This window comes from Mesoplodon bidens, assembly GCF_964165515.1.
Source record: "Mesoplodon bidens genome assembly, chromosome: 4".
Taxonomy (NCBI): Eukaryota; Metazoa; Chordata; class Mammalia; order Artiodactyla; family Ziphiidae; genus Mesoplodon; species Mesoplodon bidens.
In genome coordinates, this window is record NC_138160.1 from 126,840,516 (window position 1) to 126,862,857 (window position 22,342).

The window sequence follows — 22,342 nt, forward strand, 5'->3', positions numbered from 1 at the left end:
CTTCTTTTTCCCTCCCCTCCCACTTATGAAGGGAGCTGAGTTAGAAACATGTTTGTCTACGAGGAAATGTGTCTGGTGTTGGTGAGGAATTCAGTTCTGATATAGGATTATGGACTATTAAACTTTGAGTAGGGTCCTTGGACATAATCTGTTGCATTCTAGGGGAGGTATCATGAAGACACATTAGAACTACTTTAGAAATAGTATCTGTTGAAATCTGCCACCTTGACAGGATCCTAAAAGATGGAAACTAAATTGATGTGGTATATTAAGTTTAGCATGACCTTGAACAACTGGTTTTACAGTTTGGCTGTTGTTGTGGGTGTCACCCACAGTATACTATAAAAGTGAGCTGCATCTCCATGGGTTCAGTCTTAGAGCACCAGCTGGTGAGCAATGCAAGGAGCAGACGTGTAACCAACTTACATCATCTTCAACATGAAGATAGCTGCAGTGCCAATGCTTCTGACCCTGGCTCTTTGCCTCATACAAGGTGAGCAATTTACCTGTAGTCTAAGCCTCTTGCCTCACATCCCAAAGCTCTGGGCAGGGACTTGTCTCTCTCCCTCCCTCTTCAGTGTGTATATATATATATGTATATATATACATATATACATATATATATATCCCTGAAATACCTTGCCAGATGTAGAGTTTTGAAGAATTACATATGTGGTTTTATAACTATGTTATCTTTAGAAATGACAAGTAGTTTGAGATAATCTGAATTTTTATCCATCAGAAATCCTTCCATTAATTCAACATTAATTCTGAAAAGCTAATAGATTCTTCTCCATATTCCCCTCACCAAACATAAAAGTTCATAACAATATGAATTATATATATTACACATATATAGGATATTAAGCCTATGAATTGATGCTGATATGAATTATGTGTCTAACAGATATTTAAAACTTAGATGTACTTAATATGTATATTTTAATACTATATTTGTAAATAAAACATTAAAAATCAAATTCAGTCATCTGTTTTTATTTTAAAGCAGTAGTGCTTTCTAGCAAATTTTATTTTTGTGTTTTCAAATCCTAAATGGATTGAAAATATTTCATCTAATTGGTAAGGGACTTCTATGGGAGCTGGCAAGTAGGTTTTTGCTTTTGCTATTTGAATTTGAAGGGAACACAAGATTGCCTAGACTTAACCTGCTATGAAGCATTTACATATTTTAAAAGGAAACCTCAGAGATTGAGAGTGAGGAGACCATTATACACAAGTGATGCCCACTTTCCTAAAAAAGTGTATAGGTACAAAAAAAGTCTGTTAATGAGAGAGTATATTAGTCTGTGATTTTAATTAATCTTAATATTTACCAGATCTCTAATTTTTGTGGCTATAATTATGAGGCAGAGCTACCAGAATTCAGAAAATTTAATTTTATGTATATATGTGATATAAACTTTATGCTACACTATACCTTAAAACTATAATTGATATATTTGATAGGTGTACTATGTTATAATTTTAAAAGAGGCCTGCAATACTTTGTTCTGAAAGGATCTTTTAGAAATTAGATATTTTGAGGGGGTCAGAAAGCATATGAGTAAGTATTATTTTTTGAAGTAATTGGAACTTTATGAGTGAGAGGTCTTTGTGACTGTATATACTGCCTGGTGCAGTGCCCTCACTTCATTTGCCATGGTAAATTTTAATGTGTTCAAATCAATTTGTGGTTTTAAAATATACTGCCATTAAAATAAGCAAGATACTACACTCAGTAAATTGTTTTACTTATTAAATGTTTTACATTCCCTTAACTTTGGTTTCTGTATTTTTGTCCCAGATGCTGCAAGTGAAGGTGAAAATCAGGTTAGTCCTGCTTTTGCTCTTCATTGAATTCATTCCAAGATCCCTAAAGAAAAATGTTCTGTGGCCAACACCTTCATATTATAATACAGACATATTATACTCATGTGTACTAATAGCTTTTGTTAAAAACACAGAAACAGGTCTTTATGAATCAAGACATGAATCACACACACACACCAGTCAACGTCTTAATGATAATGGATATCTGCAAGAGGCAATCTACCACACTAAAGGAGTGCTTTAAAATTCCATAAACAAACACACTAGTGAATTACTATTGTTCAGTTTAACAGCTGGAAGTCATGATACACATAGGAAGCTGAAATAAGTTTTCTTGTGATCATTATGCAGAAAGGAGCTGTCTGTATCTTGTGTATAGTCAGTGTATATATTTCATTCAATACATATTTACTGAGCATCTATTGTATGTCAGATCCTGTTTGAGATGCCAGGGATATAAAAACAAAAAAGAACCCTGCCGTCATGGAGCTTACATTTTAGTGGAAGAAAACAAACAAGTTAATAAGTAAATTAGTAAAATATATACTACATTAAATAATGATTAGTGCTGGAAGAAGAATAAAGCAGGATGGAAGACAGGAATTTCTGGGGATGGAGATGGTATCAGTTTTTCTTGAGATAGTCAGGTAAGTTCTCTCTGAGAAGATAGCATTAGAACATGGATCTAAAGGTGAGGTGGGAGTGAATCATGAAGTTACTTGTAACTCACAGCAGACCAGGCAGAAGCACCTGTGATGGCAGAGGCCCTGACTCTGGAAGGGTCTGTACCAACTCTAAGGGATCTTTTGATTGAGAAATGAAGGAATCATTTTCTATAGAAATTAAACATTTTAAAATCTATTTGAAAGGCACATTGAAAGAGCCAATTACATACACACACACACACACACACACACACACACACACAACTGTGCCATTATTTCAGATTGAAAATATTTCTACTTATGTAGCAGATATTTGCTATGTTTCTCAAAGACCATGAACATTGAAAGAATAAAATAGTAAAAAGATTCTTTTCTACACCAAAACTCTTATAAATGTGGTTAAAATACTCTTGCTGTATTTTATTGTTACATTTTTTTTAAAAGAGAAACTTACAGGTATATTCTAGAGAATTCCATTATAGTCTCTATTATTTCATTTAAGTTTTCTGATTAAAGAGAGGTTCAGAAACTTCTATTGCATAAGTAGAGTGGGATGGTAGGGTAGAAAGAAAGCCTGGATTTTTGAGAATCGAAGAGCATGCTCATTTGAATATTTCATACTGGAAAAAGAAGGGTATTGTGTAAATCTTACTGAGCATGAAGCCATAATTTTCTTTTTTCAGCGTCTATGATAATGGGTAGTAGTTTCGGTGGATATTTCAAATTTTGCACTGATATTTCTCATACTGTTGAACTCTATTTCACAGAAAAACATTTAAGAAACAAATTTAGCCACCTCTCATGTTGGCATAAGCAAAAAGAATATAAAATGTAATTATTTATCTGGAAATATTTCTGATCATAGTCTTTGGATATTTTGTCAGAAATGAAAACTATTAATTTAGTCTTTCTTATAGTGCTGGAAATTTTATTTTCCAAGTTCAGTAGCTCAAGTTCTTTCTAGTACCATAAGAACATGTTGAATGTTACAAACATGAGCCAGAATAGCACAGAAAAGCACTGGAGTAATCTGCAAGGATCTTTACCATATGCTTAAATTTGTCATCCCAGAAGGGTTATTACGAAGCCATGGCAACCTTGTTAATGCCTTAACACAGAGCAGGGGTGATGCCAGCTCCTGAGGAGTTTATGATGATGCCTGGGGAGGAAAAATGGAAAACACTGGGCAATATCACAGCCAGTGAAGGAAAACAGAAAGAGCTTGGCCCTAAGGGGCTCCAGTTTCTCTGAGACAAGTGGAGAAAACACAAAGAGTAACTATAACAAACAAAACAAAAATGAGCCAAAGACTGGAAGTTAGATTGCAAGTAATCGGTTGCTGAGAAGTCATCTCACCAACTCAGGATTCCTTTATGGCCCAGACCTGTTCCTGTTTCAGCCCTCTCTATTATGGTCATTGGGAGGCTATTTCATTTTTCCTAGAGAAAAACACAACTGCTGATTTCAATTTTTATGGCCTTTTCCTATTTCCCAAGAGAATACACTGGATAACCTCATAACTCAGAAAAATAGCATCAAGTTCCATCTTTACTAATTACAAACTGTGAACAAATTTCTTAACCTGTTCTCTAGGACTCAGTTGTCCATTCATATAAAAATAAAAGTGTGTCTTTCTAGGATTTAGCTATTTTTCTAATTATGACATAGGAGAAATCCAATTCAGGAATTATCTTGATTGATAATGTTCTTTTTCAGTTGACCACTAAAAACTATTTAAAGCTTCATTCTAGTGTTATCATGAATCTTTGTTTTCAGCACTTTCTTTAAGACCTACCTCACAAGGGATATATTTCTATTACAGAGACACCAGGCTGTTCTCTGATTCTATGACAATGTTTTTATCTAGACTTTATAGAATCAGTTATATCCAGCCAGCTAAGCAGTAACTTGCAATACTGGCATAAGATACTATAGAATCAGAGACCAGACATGGATCTCAAGAGGCCCAGTTGTCAGTCTGTTGCCAGAAATTATTGCTCTGCTACTCAGATAAGATCACTGGATGGTGATAATAATCTTAGAGATGTTTTAGTAGGTCACCCTTAACGAAATTTCCTAGGGCTGGTCTCTGAAATTATTTATTCTTCTTCACCATTAATCATTCATTCTGCAAGTGCTACCAACTGCCTCCTGTCTATAGGATGCTAGGTTAGTTACATCATTATCCATTAGATGGTACGCACCATTTAGGCAAGGATCCTTCCTGCCTTATTTATTGCTGTATCCATGACACACAGAAAAGTATAGTATCCTCATAATAAGTGTTTGTTGATTAACTGAATGATTATTATAAAGATATAGGAGGCTGAATAGAATTCTATAATCTGTCCTTTGGAAGAGGTTGCATATGTCAGAGTTGGAGCAAAGGCTTGATTGATTTACTTGTTTTTTCTGGTACAAGGATCTTTATGCTTTGTTTTTTCAAAGTCAAAACAAAACAAAAAACCAAAAGAAAAAAAAAAAAGAAAACAGATTACAAAGGCTTTAAAGGACCAGTGAATTTCCTAAACTAATAGGTAGTATAACATTTTAAATCAGTACTTTACTAGGTAGTGCAAATGCACCATTAATATTAAGCTCCTAGAAAAAAAGTGAGTGACATATAGCAGGCCTTCATCAAATACACTGCAACATTTTCATGTATCTTTTAATGGCAAATATTTTTGAACTACTGTGTGCTAGGTATTTTATATGCATCATCTTAGCAGATTCCAATAACAATAATGGCAATAGCAACAACAACTATAATAATAAAGCAGGAGGAAGAGGAGAGGTAGAGAATCTAATTATTGAATATCTGCTATATATCAGGCACTCTTTGAGACATTTACATGCTTATGATATTTAATCCACACAAAACTTATGAAGCACATATACTTATATCCTATGTTTTTACAGATAGGGTAAATGAGCCTTTGAGAAGTTCATTTGCTATGGCTATTGGGCTTGTAAATGAGAACCCTGGAAGATAAGCTTAGATCTTTTGACTCCAAGTCCCTTGTTCTTTCCATTTCACTAATGATTTTAGATGAATGCTTTTAGGTGAATTTTCAATCTCCAACAGACAATCCAGATTCATTACTTTTATTTGTATTATCTGTATCAACTGAGTGAATGTCTCCCATACAAAGGGGGTGGTGGTCATGAAATAATATTGTTCTTAGAAGGTAAAGTCTTGCTTTGATGAGATTTCTGTAAACACTTTTTTTCATATTTTCCTAAGGAAACATGCAATGAATATAGGGCACTGATGAAAAATGGAAAACTGTTTTGTTCCCAAGATAAAAATATTTTTCAAAGCCCTGATGGAACAGTGTTCATCAACAAATGCGCCACATGCAAAATGATATTGTGAGTAAAGTTTAATCTTTCTTTCAAGTGTTTTGAGTTACCAGTTATTCTCTGAACTACTAAATGTATTATTTTTATTTTCTGTCAAATATATTTTTCTAAATCTAAGTGGGTAAATAAAAATGCTTACAGGTCACTGTGATACCTACCATCAAGTAAAGTTGGATAAATGCCACCCACTTGGAAAGATTTTAATAATCACTCATGGTATTCCAAAATATCCCAGAGGGCCTGGTATCAATACCTCATGCAGCACTTAATAGTTTTTTGAGGATGTACTTCCAAGTTGAGTTTTCTAACCCTGGGAGAAAAGAATTCTTGAGCCTGTTAAGACCAGACTCTGTTGTACCCCTGAAAATGATGCCAGACTCTTCTTGTGAGAGCCAACCAGGAGAATCAGGATATACCCTAACTCTGTGAGCTACCAGTGTCTTCAGACATCTAGGATTATGCTAGCATGAGATGGACTCTAGGATTGACTGTAGCTTCAAACTCCCCGCAACTCAGAAAGAATTAATATCCCGGAGGTTTACTGACATGTTTGCAATGCTTCTTAACTATTTTCTTCTCTCCAGTGACACTCCATAGGTGGTAAAGGCTTGAGTTATCAGTTGCAAGTCCTCAAATCAAAGGGACCGAATTTGTTTTTGAACAGGGAATTCATTCTCGGTTTCTGACCACCATCAAAACTTTAACTCTGGTACCAAGCCAATACAAAACTTACCCACTGAAGATAATTATGTTATAATCAGCTTTTAAAATGCCAAGTTGGTAATGTGTCAAGGGATTTAATCTGACATAGTCATTAATATTGGGATAACGAAGCTCTGATCACATGTGCTGCTACTAATGAAGACATTGCAGGAAGATGAAGGAAGGCAGGGCAAAATTTAGGGAGGGAGGACTCCCAGGGCAAGTTTAACAATCCTTTCTTAGTCTCTTGAAAGCTGAATGTAAACCAGCAGGTGTAATATTTACTAAAGAGTTTCCTCCTTGTTATATAAGATGTTTTGTTAGGAGACTGAAACTATAAATAGAATAAATTTATTGAAAAATAATTAAAAATAAAAATTAAATGCCTTTAGACATACAAGGCAGGTTATTTATCACTTTGAAGTCACTCACGCAATTATTATCTTTATTACTTATGTAAATTATGTTGGGATAAACTTGGCTTCTTAACCTGGAAAGGAGGAGACTGTATGAGGCATTAAAGTTATCTTTAAATTGCTGAATTTGCTCTGTGGGTCCTTAGAGATTGGAACCTCGGACCAAGACAGGTGGGTAGATTTTGGATCAATCTGAATATGGTCTTTCAAAGGGAGCATTCCAAAAATGATATAAATGGCTTTTAGAGTTGGTGACCACCTGGGTGATGGAAGTGTTTAAGGTTGGTAATCTGTTATACAGTTAACAGTAAAGATTCTTACTTTTAATAGAACCACATTTGAGATATATTTCAGCACTGAGGAGAAATTTACAGTACCTGTGGTCATTTCCAGACATACCTCCAGTTCTGACAAGCTAGGTTAAGCTGAGAAGAATAGCCAAAATTAAGTTTACCGTGTATGATGTTAGACCTAAAATTGGTCAAGCATATCTGAGCTATTCTATTCTTTGCTGTCTTCCAGAGAAAAAGAAGCAAAATCCCAGAGAAGGGCCAGGCATTTAGCAAGAGCCAGGGCTACTGCCCCAGCAAAGGTGAGACTATTTGGAGTCAACTTGTCATATTTGCTTTGGAGATTATGTTCAACTCTATTCAGATCTCTTTATTTCTTAATTACTAGGTCATACCTGTTGTGAGGCCAGCTACTTAGAAGGGAGGGAACATGGCGTGGTCCAGGGGTAGGCTAAATATCTGGTACAGCTTGTCCATAGGCCCAACCCATGACCCAACTCTCTGAAAACATTTGCGGCACTGACAGATGCTAAGAGGTGGTATAAGCCAGTGTGATGTCTGCTTTCCATGGCCATTTCTCATTTCTACTGTCCTGTCTTAGCTCCAACAAGAGACTTCATGGGACTGTAGAACTAAGTTCAAGTCTCAGAATTTGGACAATTTATGTATATCTGGGTCTCAATTTTTTCACCTCTGAAATGGAATGTGGATCAAATGAGAAACTAAGTTTTAAAAGCCAGCTACAATGTTTAACATGTGTTAGCAGACATTTGACTCATTTTATTTCCTTTCTCTTTTCCTCTTTCTCTTCCGACTGAACATATTTTCTGATACTTGGAGATTTCCCCTAATTCAAGTAGACTTGCTTATTTATATCTATTTTGCAAATTTGGATTCAGGCTAATATTTGTTGGAGAAAACTGTTCTGTGGTAAAAACTTTTTTTAATTAAATAAAATGAAAGAAACTATACAGATGCAACCCAACACATAACCATTTCCCTTTATAAATAATTTTTTATTATACAAAAATTCTTATTTATACAAAAAAATAAAAGTTCTAGGCCCAGACTTGGTGAAATCTGTGTCTACAACGTCTTACAATAAGTTATTGACAAAGCTGGGGCTATTGCCATGTATTCTGACAACTACTCATATTATTCCAGGTCTCCTATGTAGCTTCTTCTCCAATATCTTCTTTCTCTTCCTCCTCTCCTGCCTCTGACACATAACTAAAATGATCAGTCAGGGAAGGCACACCCAAATTACATTAATATCCCTGGTCTAACCAAGCTACCATCCTCCTTGTTAGTGTTACTCAGGACTGTCTGAGCACCTCAGCCTCCGCAGTAGACCGAGTCAACCAAAGTCTCTGCCCGGGCTCAACCAGTCTCACTTTTAAAACAATAACATAGTCACCACACAATTGGTCAATAACTACAAACTCTTTGAGCAAAAGGGAGCTGCTTCTATGTTCCCCCAAATCTGTGAGGGTCAGAAAACTTTACTGGTACTTTTCAAATCTGCCTTTCTTTGTGACATTTAGAGAGAAGCTTACTCTATAAAATCCATTCTCTTTCTCCTCCTCTTTTTTCTTCATGAAAAACTGATATATCATTGGTGTTTAAAAATATAAAATACAAGAAAGTGATAAACAAAAATCCCCCAAATACACACACACACACATTATGCTTAAACCTACTATTTTAAAACATTACTAGTGGTACATTTTCATATGTAGACACACATTTACTGAATTTTAATGAAATAGGATTTTAAAGAAATAAAATTATAGAATATTAAGACATTATACTTCTCTGTTACCATTTTATGCCTGAATTATAATTTTGACCTCTAGATAAAGTTCTTATGGTTACATGTTTTGCTACCTAGGAAATAATTTACTTATAAATTAAGGCAGTTATTATTTGGCTGTTTGCCTTCAAGTAATTTCTGTCTAGATGTTTACTTGTCTGTGTGTGAATAGATTAATGCAATTATAGTATATTTTTATTGTTGTTATTTTCCTCTTAACTGTAAAAGGAAACAATCTACTTTCTCTGCTTAGATTTTTCCCATCAAAAATTAACCCTTTTCTCCACACCCTCTCCAGAATTTATTGTTTGTAGATTTTTTGATTATGGCCATTCTGACTGGTGTGAGCTGATACCTCATTGTGGTTTTGATTTGCATTTCTCTAATGATTAGTGATGCTGAGCATTCTTTCATGTGTTTGTTGGCAATCTGTATATCTTCTTTGGAGAAATGTCTATTTGGTCTTCTGCCCATTTTTGGATTGGGTTGTTTGTTTTTTTGATATTGAACTGCATGAACTGCTTGTAAATTTTGGAGATTAATCCTTTGTCAGTTGCTTCATTTGCAAATATTTTCTCCCATTCTGAGGGTTGTCTTTTCGTCTTGTATCCTCTTGCACTGTTGGTAGGAATGTAAATTGATACAGCCACTATGGAGAACAGTATGGCGGTTCCTTAAAAAACTAAAAATAGAACTACCATACGACCCAGCAATCCCACTAGTGGGCATATACCCTGAGAAAACCATAATTCAAAAAGAGTCATGTACCACAGTGTTCATTGCAGCTCTCTTTACAATAGCCAGGACATGGAAGCAACCTAAGTGTCCATCGACAGCTGAATGGATAAAGAAGATGTGGCATATATACACAATGGAGTATTACTCAGCCATCAAAAGAAATGAAACTGAGTTATTTGTAGTGAGGTGGATGGACCTAGAGTCTGTCATACAGAGTGAAGTAAGTCAGAAAGAGAAAAACAAATACTGTATGCTAACACATATATATGGAACCTAAGAAAAAAATGGTTCTGATGAACCTAGGGGCAGGACAGGAATAAAGATGCAGATGTAGAGGATGGACTTGAGGACACAGGGAGGGGGAAGTGTAAGCTGGGATGAAGTGAGAGAGTGGCATGGACTTATATATACTACCAAATGTAAAATAGCTAGCTAGTGGGAAGCAGCTGCATAGCACAGGGAGATCAGCTCAGTGCTTTGTGACCACCTAGAGGGGTGGGATAGGGAAAGTGGGAGGGAGACTCAAGAGGAAGGAGATATGGGGATATATGTATATGTATAGCTGATTCACTTTGTTGTAAAGCAGAAACTAACACACCATTGTAAAGCAATTATACTCTAATAAAGATGTTAAAAAAAAGAAAATTAACCCTGCTTCTTACTCTCAGAATAAGAAGCTTTGTTCAAGAAGTTTCCTCCTATAGACATCCTCTCTCTCTTGCATCATCAATTTATTCTTCATTACTATGTATGTCATTCTTTAACCTTATGACTCTGATATCCAATCCATCAACAAGTCTTGGTTTTGCATCCAACGTATATTCCAATTTGACTCCTTTTCATGATTTCCATTCCTACCACCCAAGTTTTCTGAAATCCTCCATAATTTCTAATCACTAACATCTTTGGCCTATGGAGAAACTTTTTTTTTTAATTGATCAATTCATTCATTCAGTGTTTCTCATTGATTTAAGTTGCCAACTTTGTAGGATATTAAATTCATAGGTGTGCATGTATGTCTTTCTAAGTTCCCTTTTTTGTTCATATTGTTCATTTCTTTAATAACTAATATGACAAGTCCCCTTTGTTAGCTCACTTTTTCAAAGTTGACTTACCTATGCACAGATATATATTTTTCCACATATATATTTGAAATCAAAAATTTACTAAGTTTATAAAAAATTCAACTTGAGTTTGAGAACTCAATGTGGTTAAGGCTACAGAGAATTTATAAATTAATATGGGTAAAATTGACTTTTTACAATAGTAACTTGCCCAAGTCAAAGGCATAGAATATCTTATTAATTCATATAATTTTTCTGTATCTTATGAAATCTGTAAAATATTCTCCACAGGTATTTTTTGCCAATACCTAGAAAATTTGTAATTTTATTGCTCTTTTGAGTGGTATTTTATTGTTTATGGTATTTATATCTGATTATTGTTGGCATAGACAAATTCTATTGATTTCTATAGGTTTCTCTTCTGTTAAAAACCTTTATGATACCTTGTTAATTCTTATAATTTATCTGTTAATTCTGTTGTCTTTTTCTTGGAAGTTGATCACATCATCTGCAAATAATAGAAGCTTTATAACTTCCTTTTCAATCTTGTCACTTCTTTATTTCTTTTTCTTTCCTTTTATCATTGGTGAGGATCTAGAGTTCAATACAGTAGTTCAACAGTAGCAATAATAATGAACTTCAATCTGCCCTTTCTCTGCCTATATTAAATGCAATATAGCTAAAGTTTCTCCATTAAGTATATTGTTTACCATAGGTGTTTTTCTATAAACTTTAGTAAGTTTAGGAAGTTCCTTTCTGTTTTTATTCTTCTGAATATGTTTTGATCATTATCACATGCCTTCTCTGCAACTATTTTTTTTTATTTTATATATATATTTTTTTACTTTTTGCTTTATACCAAATTTAATCAGTTATACATATACATGTGTTCCCATATCCCCTCCCTTTTGCATCTCCCTCCCACCCTCCCTATCCCACCCCTCCAGGCGGTCACAAAGCACCGAGCTGATCTCCCTGTGCTATGCGGCTGCTTCCCACTAGCTATCTACCTTACGTTTGGTAGTGTATATATGTCCATGCCGCTCTTTCACTTTGTCACAGCTTACCCTTCCCCCTCCCCATATCCTCAAGTCCATTCTCTAGTAGGTCTGTGTCTGTATTCCTGTCTTACCCCTATGTTCTTCATGACATTTTTTTTTCTTAAATTCCATATATATGTGTCAGCATAGAGTATTTGTCTTTCTCTTTCTGACTTACTTCACTCTGTATGACAGACTCTAGGTCCATCCACCTCATTACAAATAGCTCAATTTCATTTCTTTTTATGGCTGAGTAATATTCCATTGTATATATGTGCCACATCTTCTTTACCCATTCATCCGATGATGGACACTTAGGTTGTTTCCATCTCCGGGCTGTTGTAAATAGGGCTGCTATGAACATTTTGGTACATGTCTCTTTTTGAATTATGGTTTTCTCAGGGCATATGCCCAGTAGTGGGATTGCTGGGTCACACGGTAGTTCTGTTTGTAGTTTTTTAAGGAACCTCCATACCGTTCTCCATAGTGGCTGTACCAATTCACATTCCCACCAGCAGTGCAAGAGTGTTCCTTTTTTTCCACACCCTCTCCAGCATTTATTGTTTGTAGATTTTTTGATGATGGCCATTCTGACTGGTGTGAGATGATATCTCATTGTAGTTTTTTTTTTTTTTTTTTTTTTTTTGCTGTACGCGGGCCTCTCACTGCTGTGGCCTCTCCCGTTGCGGAGCACAGGCTCCGGACACACAGGCTCCGCGGCCATGGCTCGCGGGCCCAGCCGCTCCGCGGCATGTGGGATCTTCCGGGATAGGGGCACGAACCCGTGTCCCCTGCATCGGCAGGCGGACTCTCAACCACTGCGCCACCAGGGAAGCCCTCATTGTAGTTTTGATTTGCATTTCTCTAATGATTAGTGATGTTGAGCATCCTTTCATGTGTTTGTTGGCAGTCTGTATATCTTCTGTGGAGAAATGTCTATTTAGGTCTTCTGCCCATTTTTGGATTGGGTTGTTTGTTTTTTTGTTATTGAGCTGCATGAGCTGCTTATAAATTTTGGAGATTAATCCTTTGTCAGTTGCTTCATTTACAAATATTTTCTCCCATTCTGAGGGTTGTGTTTTGGTCTTGTTTATGGTTTCCTTTGCTGTGCAAAAGCTTTTAAGTTTCATTAGGTCCCATGTGTTTATTTTTGTCTTTATTTCCATTTCTCTAGGAGGTGGGTCCAAAAGGATCTTGCTGTGATTTATGTCATAGAGTGTTCTGCCTATGTTTTCCTCTAAGAGTTTGATAGTGTCTGGCCTTACATTTAGGTCTTTAATCCATTTTGAGCTTATTTTTGTGTACGGTGTTAGGGAGTGATCTAATCTCATACTTTTACATGTCCCTATCCAGTTTTCCCAGCACCACTTATTGAAGAGACTGTCCTTTCCCCACTGTACATTCCTGCCTCCTTTATCAAAGATAAGGTGACCATATGTGCGTGGGTTTATCTCTGGGCTTTCTATCCTGTTCCATTGATCTATCTTTCTGTTTTTGTGCCAGTACCATACTGTCTTGATTACTGTAGCTTTGTAGTATAGTCTGAAGTCAGGGAGCCTGATTCCTCCAGCTCCATTTTTCGTTATCAAGATTGCTTTGGCTATGCGGGGTCTTTTGTGTTTCCATACAAATTGCGAAATTTTTTGCTCTAGTTCTGTGAAAAATGCCAGGGGTAGTTTGATAGGGATTGCATTGAATCTGTAGATTGCTTTGGGTAGTAGAGTCATTTTCACAATGTTGATTCTTCCAATCCAAGAACATGGTACATCTCTCCATCTATTTGTATCATCTTTAATTTCTTTCATCAGTGTCTTATAATTTTCTGAATACAGGTCTTTTGTCTCCTTAGGTAGGTTTATTCCTAGATATTTTATTCTTTTTGTTGCAATGGTAAATGGGAGTGTTTCCTTGATTTCACTTTCAGATTTTTCATCATTAGTATATAGGAATGCCAGAGATTTTGGTGCATTAATTTTGTATCCTGCAACTTTACCAAATTCATTGATTAGCTCTAGTAGTTTTCTGGTAGCATCTTTAGGATTCTCTATGTATAGTATCATGTCATCTGCAAACAGTGACAGCTTTACTTCTTCTTTTCCAATTTGGATTCCTTTTATTTCCTTTTCTTCTCTGATTGCTGTGGCTAAAACTTCCAAAACTATGTTGAATAAGAGTGGTGAGAGTGGGCAACCTTGTCTTGTTCCTGATCTTAGTGGAAATGGTTTCAGTTTTTCACCATTGAGGACGATGCTGGCTGTGGGTTTGTCATATATGGCCTTTATTATGTTGAGGAAAGTTCCCTCTATGCCTACTTTCTGCAGGGTTTTTATCAGAAATGGGTGTTGAATTTTGTCGAAAGCTTTCTCTGCATCTATTGAGATGATCATATGGTTTTTCTCCTTCAATTTGTTAATATGGTGTATCACGTTGATTGATTTGTGTATATTGAAGAATCCTTGCATTCCTGGAATAAACCCCACTTGATCATGGTGTATGATCCTTTTAATGTGCTGTTGGATTCTGTTTGCTAGTATTTTGTTGAGGATTTTTGCATCTATGTTCATCAGTGATATTGGCCTGTAGTTTTCTTTCTTTGTGACACCCTTGTCTGGTTTTGGTATCAAGGTGATGGTGGCCTCATAGAATGAGTTTGGGAGTGTTCCTCCCTCTGCTATATTTTGGAAGAGTTTGAGAAGGATAGGTGTTAGCTCTTCTCTAAATGCTTGATAGAATTCACCTGTGAAGCCATCTGGTCCTGGGCTTTTGTTTGTTGGAAGATTTTTAATCACAGTTTCAATTTCAGTGCTTGTGATTGGTCTGTTCATATTTTCTATTTCTTCCTGATTCAGTCTTGGCAGGTTGTGCATTTCTAAGAATTTGTCCATTTCTTCCAGGTTGTCCATTTTATTGGCATAGAGTTGCTTGTAGTAATCTCTCATGATCTTTTGTATTTCTGCAGTGTCAGTTGTTACTTCTCCTTTTTCATTTCTAATTCTATTGATTTGAGTCTTCTCCCTTTTTTTCTTGATGAGTCTGGCTAATGGTTTATCAATTTTGTTTATCTTCTCAAAGAATCAGCTTTTAGTTTTATTGATCTTAGCTATCATTTCCTTCATTTCTTTTTCATTTATTTCTGATCTGATTTTTATGATTTCTTTCCTTCTGCTAACTTTGGGATGTTTTTGTTTTTCTTTCTCTAATTGCTTTAGGTGCAAGGTTAGGTTGTTTATTCGAGATGTTTCCTGTTTCTTAAGGTGGGATTGTATTGCTATAAACTTTCCTCTTAGAACTGCTTTTGCTGCGTCCCATAGGTTTTGGGTCGTCGTGTCTCCATTGTCATTTGTTTCTAGGTATTTTTTAATTTCCCCTTTGATTTCTTCAGTGATCACTTTGTTATTAAGTAGTGTATTGTTTAGCCTCCATGTGTTTGTATTTTTTACAGCTCTTTTCCTGTAATTGATATCTAGTCTCATAGCATTGTGGTCGGAAAAGATACTTGATACAATTTCAATTTTCTTAAATTTACCAAGGCTTGATTTGTGACCCAAGATATGATCTATCCTGGAGAATGTTCCATGAGCACTTGAGAAAAATGTGTATTCTGTTGTTTTTGGATGGAATGTCCTATAAATATCAATTAAGTCCATCTTGTTTAATGTATCATTTAAAGCTTGTGTTTCCTTATTTATTTTCATTTTGGATGATCTGTCCATTGGTGAAAGTGGGGTGTTAAAATCCCCTACTATGATTGTGTTACTGTTGATTTCCCCTTTTATGGCTGTTAGTATTTGCCTTATGTATTGAGGTGCTTCTATGTTGGGTGCATAAATATTTACAATTGTTATATCTTCTACTTGGATCGATCCCTTGATCATTATGTAGTGTCCTTCTTTGTCTCTTCTAGTAGTCTTTATTTTAAAGTCTATTTTGTCTGATATGAGAATTGCTACTCCAGCTTTCTTTTGGTTTCCATTTGCATGGAATATCTTTTTCCATCCCCTTACTTTCAGTCTGTATGTGTCTCTAGGTCTGAAGTGGGTCTCTTGTAGACAGCATATATATGGGTCTTGGTTTTGTATCCATTCAGCCAGTCTGTGTCTTTTGGTGGGAGCATTTAGTCCATTTACATTTAAGGTAATTATCGATATGTATGTTCCTATTCCCATTTTCTTAATTGTTTTGGGTTCGTTATTGTAGGTCTTTTCCTTCTGTTGTGTTTCTTGCCTAGAGAAGTTCCTTTAGCATTTGTTGTAAAGCTGGTTTGGTGGTGCTGAACTCTCTCAGCTTTTGCTTGTCTGTAAACGTTTTAATTTCTCCATCAAATCTGAATGAGATCCTTGCTGGGTAGAGTAATCTTGGTTGCAGGTTTTTCTCCTTCATCACTTTAATTATGTCCTGCCACTCCCTTCTGGCTTGTAGAGTTTCTGCTGAGAGATCAGCTGTTAACCTGATGGGGATTCCCTTGTGTGTTATTTGTTGTTTTTCCCTTGCTGCTTTTAATATGATTTCTTTGTGTTTAATTTTTGACAGTTTGATTAATATGTGTCTTGCCGTATTTCTCCTTGGATTTATTCTGTATGGGACTCTCTGTGCCTCCTGGACTTGATTAACTATTTCCTTTCCCATATTAGGGAAGTTTCAACTATAATCTCTTCAAATATTTTCTCAGTCCCTTTCTTTTTCTCTTCTTCTTCTGGAACCCCTATAATTTGAATGTTGGTGCATTTAATGTTGTCCCAGAGGTCTCTGAGACTGTCCTCTGTTCTTTTCATTCTTTTTTCTTTATTTTGCTCTGCAGCAGTTATTTCCAGTATTTTATCTTCCACCTCACTTATCCGTTCTTCTGCCTCAGTTATTGTGCTATTGATCCCATCTAGAGTATTTTTTATTTCATTTATTGTGTTTTTTATCGATGCTTGATTCATCTTTAGTTCTTCTAGGTCCTTGTTAACTGTTTCTTGCATTTTGTCTATTCTATTTCCAAGATTTTGGATCTGGGAAATAGAATCTTGGATCATCTTTACCATCATTATTCTGAATTCTTTTTCAGGTAGACTGCCTAGTACCTCTTCATTTGTTAGGTCTGGTGGGTTTTTATCTTGCTCCTTCTCCTGCTGTGTGTTTTTCTGTCTTCTCATTTTGCTTATCTTACTGTGTTTGGGGTCTCCTTTTTGCAGGCTGCAGGTTCGTAGTTCCCGTTGTTTTTGGTGTCTGTCCCCAGTGGCTAAGGTTGGTTTAGTGGGTTGTGTAGGCTTCCTGGTGGAGGGGACTAGTGCCTGTGTTCTGGTGGATGAGGCTGGATCTTGTCTTTCTGGTGGGCAGGTCCACGTCTGGTGGTGTATTTTGGGGTGTCTGCGGACTTTTTATGATTTTAGGCCACCTCTCTGCTAATGGGTGGCGTTGTGTTCCTGTCTTGCTAGTTGTTTGGCATAGGGTGTCCAGCATTGTAGCTTGCTGGTCGTTGAGTGAAGCTGGGTGCTGCTGTTGAGATGGAGATCTCTGGAAGATTTTCACCGTTTGATATTATGTGGAGCTGGGAGGTCTCTTGTGGACCAGTGTCCTGAAGTTGGCTCTCCCACCTCAGAGGCACAGCACTGACTCCTGGCTCCTCAATTTGGGATGATTTGTTGTCTATTCATGTATTCCACAGATGCAGGGTACATCAAGTTGATTGTGGAGCTTTAATCCGCTGCTTCTGTGGCTGCTGGGAGAGGTTTCCCTTTCTCTTCTTTGTTCTCACAGCTCCTGGGTCTCAGCTTTGGATTTGGCCCCGCCTCTGCGTGTAGGTCACCGGAGGGCATCTGTTCTTCGCTCAGACAGGACAGGGTTAAAGGAGCAGCCTCTTCGGGGACTCTGGCTCACTCAGGCCGTGCGGGAGGGAGGGGCACGGAGTGCGGGGCGAGCCTGCAGCGGCAGAGGTCGGCGTGACGTTGCACCAGCCCGAGGCGCGCCGTGCGTTCTCCCAGGAAAGCCGCCCCTGGATCCCGGGACCCCGGCAGTGGCGGGCTGCACAGGCTCCCGGGAGGGCGGTGTGGACAGTGACCTGCGCTCGCACACAGGCTTCTTGGCGGCGGCAGCAGCAGCCCCAGCGTCCCACGCCCGTCACTGGGCTCCGCGCTTTCAGTCGTGACTCGCGCCCGTCTGTGGAGCCCCTTTAAGCAGCGCTCTTAATCCCCTCTCCTCGCGCACCAGGAAACCAAGAGGGAAGAAAAAGTCTCTTGCCTCTTCGGCAGCTCCAGAGTTTTCCCGGACTCCCTGCCGGCTAGCTGTGGCACATTAGCCCCCTTCAGGCTGAGTTCTCGCCGCCAGCCCCAGTCCTCTCCCTGCGCTCTGATTGAAGCCCGAGCCTCAGCTTCCAGCGCCGCCCGCCCCGGCGGGCGAGCAGACAAGCCCCTCGGGCTGGTGAGTGCCGCTCGGCACCAATCTCTGTGCGGGAATCTCTCCGCTTTGCCCTACCCAGGTATGTGGGGAGTTTCTTGCCTTTTGGGAGGTCTGGGGTCTTCTGCCAGCGTTCAGTAGGTGTTCTGTAGGAGTTGTTCCACGTGTAGCTGTATTTCTGGTGTATCCGTGGGGAGGAAGGTGATCTCCGCGTCTTACTCTTCCGCCATCTTACCCGGAAGTCTCTCTGCAACTATTGAAATAATTTTACAATTTTTCTCTTTTAGTCTGTTAACGTAATACATTTTTTGATAACCATGCTAAATGTTAAATCATTATTATTTTCTTAGGGTAAATCATACTTAATCATAATGCATTTTTAAATACACTATTGAATTTGCATAGTTATTATTTAGAAAATTTGAAACTATTTTTGTAAGTAAAATGAGTCTATACTTTCCCCTTGCTAATTATTCTTATCTGGTTTGGGAATCAATATAAAATTACCCTGAGGGGTGACACTTCAGACTATTGCTGAATAAGGAGGTCAGCTAATTCCCTCCCCAAAGAACAACTATAAGGCTACACAAAATTGAGTAAAACAACCATTTTAGCATTCTGGAAATCGACCAGCAGCCTATGTTAATCTGACAATCAGTTATGCTTGAAAAATTGTTGAACTCTGGGTAAGAGCAATGGGATTCTATGAATCTTTATATTCAAGAATTTCAACAAACTCTAAATGGGACAAATCAAAGAGATCTACACTTGGGCTCATCATGATCAAAATGTTGAGATCAAGAGAAAGTTTTAAAAGTAGCAAAAGAAAAATGACACATTATATATGACTGGCTTCTCATTTAAAATAATGAAGGCCAGAAGGCAATGGAAAGATGCTCAAAGGGCTGAAAGAAAAAAATGTTAACCAATATTCTATATCCACAAAAATTACCCTATAAAATTAAGGCAAAATGAAGATATTCCCATATCAATGAAATCTGAGAGAATTTGTTGCTAACAGATCTGTCTTATAAGTAATAATAAAGTTCTTTAGTTTAAAGGAATGACCACCAGATGGTAACTTGGAATTAGAGAAAGAAATAAAAAGCACCAGAAATGGTAAATATAGGGGTTAATATGAAGTACTCTATAAACATATGTCCCTTATTTTCACCTAGCTTCTTTTAAAGATATAATATTGTATATAGCAATGATTATAACGCTGTTTTATTGGGTGTACAAATATAACATGTATGATAGTTACAGTATGAAAGAAGACAGAGAAAATAGAGCTACAATTGGGGCCAAGTTTCTATATTTTACTAGAATTAAGTATTAATTGGTAGTATATTGTGATAAATTAGGATGCTTATTGTAATCACTAGAGTAACTGATCAGAAAATGACATGTATAATAAATGCATAAAATCAACAGGAGAATGAAAAAGACACACTAGTAATATTTAACCCAAAAAGAAGGCAATAGTGGAAGAATAGAGAAGTAAAAAGAACAAGAGTATATTAAAAACAAATAGAAACATAGCATATGTAAATACAATCCTATCGATAATTATATTAAATGTAAATGGTTTTAACATCCCAATCAAAAGGCTGAGACTATTATATGCTAAAAAAAAAAACCCAACTATGTCTCCAGTACATACTCCTTAAATTCAAAGTTTTAGAAAAATGTATTTTAAGTCTATTAGAAATGGGGCATTTTGGGGAGAGACTATTTCAGACCAATATATCAATTAGTTAATATATTTATTGATAGGTTCAACTTTCCTCCTGCTTAGTACACCAGCGGAGGTATTTTCTACTTTTTTCGTAGCCATGTCTCCATTTTGGTTTTCAAATGCATTAACGTATGGATACTCACAATATGCTTTCATTGTATTATTTCTCAATGTTCAATTATTTCCAATATCATTATATATATTTTTAAATTGTCATCTTCTCTTTCTTTTTTTATCAGTTGTACTAGAAAACTATAACATTAGCCTTTTTATTAATTTTCTCTGTAGTTTCTGTTCTTTATGTCATTCATTCCTATTTGCTCTGCTGCTCATTTTACAGTGAATTGAGCAATACTTAGTCTTTAAATTTTAACTTTCTAAATTTCATGACAAGTGTATTTGAAGGTATCAGTGATCATCTATCTCAGATTTGTACTTGAAGTGTTTTCATTTGTCATTCTTTGCCAAATATTTCTTAATTTTCCTCCCTCCCAAATTTATTTAGTAATACATTATTTGATTTACAAATATGTGGTACTTTTTTTCCATTTTAAATCAACTTAATTTTATTGAATTGTGGTCAAAGAACATGGGCCATATGACACTGATCCTTTGGAATTTCCTAAGACTTTCTTTGTGGCCTGATAAATATTCTACTTTTATAAATGTTTTATATCTTCTGAAAAAATGTTTATTTTCTGTTTCTTGGATGTAGTTTTCTATTAAAATCTAATGACTTAAGCACCTTAATTTTTTCCTTTGATATATCAGCTTCTGAGAAGTTTGTGCTAAAAACTCTAACACCAGTTATTGATTTATTTAATTCTATTGGTTATCATTTGACATATTTAGAGCTGGTATTATTGAATGTATGCTCATGATTATTATACCTTCTTGTTCTTTTCTTCCTTTTACTTCATGTAATGTCCTCCTTTGTTACTTATGATACATTTGGGACTGAATTCTATATATTAAGTATTAATATTTTTGCTTCTGCTCTCTTCTTATTCACTTTTGCCTTGTATCTTTTCTTATCCTATTATAATATTTGTGTGCTTTTTAATTTTAATCTTTCTGTAGTAAATTTTTTTCTGCTAAAGTGAGTTAGAAAATATTGAAGCCAAGCTTCAGCCTCTGCCTCTCCTGGTAAGTTTCAGGAGAGGACAAAGGATAAGGCTCAGAACTGAAGGTTCTAGAACCAGTGTTAACTCCAGTTTGCTGCCACTTCACCATGTCAAGAATCCATCTGTAAGCTCTCAGAAATTGTCAGCATCAGGAAGAATTGTTCTCTGTAGGCTGTGATCCACCAGCCCTTGGGGTTTGGAAGAGGAGGATGTGGAGTAGTAAATGCTTACACCTGTTCTCATCACCTCCCAGCTGGGCTTTTGATCTGTCCATCACCCTGCCAACATCTGTGACCTAGTAGGCTGCTGTTGATTTCACTGGTGAAGCAGGAGAGGAGTGATGGCCCCAAGTTGATTGCTTGGATCCCTATCCCCATGCTTCTGCAATTTCTCCAGAAATGATTTTTGAGAGAAAATCAGCAGCTTTTCCTTATGCTTCTGATTTTTCCTTATGCTCCAGCCATATTTCTCTTCTTTCTGCTCCTTAAACAGGAGAATCTAGTTCCTATCACAAATCTTTTGCAATTGCAGTTCTCCATGCCTGGAATGTTCTTTCTGCAAGTCTTTAATGTCTGGCTCCTCCTCATTAATGCCATCTCACCTCAAATGTTACCTTTGCAGAAAGATCTTTCTTGACATTATATTTAAAATAGCCCCTATTCTGGGTGCTATCATATTGTGCAGTTTATTTTTCATAGCACTTGTTATAATTTAAAGTTTTTTATTTACTGTCTATCTCTTCCCCTGTCTATTTAACGAATGTAAATCCATTAGAGTACGTATTCCTTTTCTCTTTTTTTGCTGTGTCAGGGTCACAGTCTAGTGGAATGCCTAGAGCCTAGTAAGTGTGTAATGGGTTTTGAGGAAGAAATGAACAACAAGTGAATGGGGTAGCACATATGGCCATGACTTAACCTGTTTTCACTCTATTTTTAACTTCTTCCTAAATATATGACATGAAGAGTGGGGTATGTTTCATAGATTTTCTTTTCTAGTTTAAATTCTTTTTCCTTTTTAATTGTCTTCTAGGAGAGTTCCTCAGTGTAATCTTCTGGTTCAAAAATTTATTTTACATTTGTGTCTATCCTACTTTATTCTTGATATTGTGTGCCATACTAAGTCACAGGTCCATATCCTAAGTTTTCCAAATCTATAATAAAGACATTTTTGTTATGACAATA

At 36.5% G+C, this 22,342-nt stretch overlaps 1 protein-coding gene across 1 annotated transcript in view; it reads left to right on the forward strand.

Annotated features, from left to right (window-relative positions):
- Positions 1-422: 422 nt before the first annotated feature.
- The window catches only part of SPINK5 (serine peptidase inhibitor Kazal type 5), a gene marked incomplete at its 3' end in the record, with an annotated part of 66,565 nt that continues 44,645 nt past the window's right edge, over positions 423-22,342 (forward strand). The window contains exons 1-4 of the mRNA XM_081230626.1: positions 423-493; positions 1,805-1,830; positions 5,740-5,867; positions 7,499-7,568. Of these exons, the coding sequence (XP_081086752.1) occupies positions 439-493; positions 1,805-1,830; positions 5,740-5,867; positions 7,499-7,568 (279 nt within the window). The 5' untranslated portion in view covers positions 423-438. The remainder of the gene's footprint in view (positions 494-1,804; positions 1,831-5,739; positions 5,868-7,498; positions 7,569-22,342) is intronic.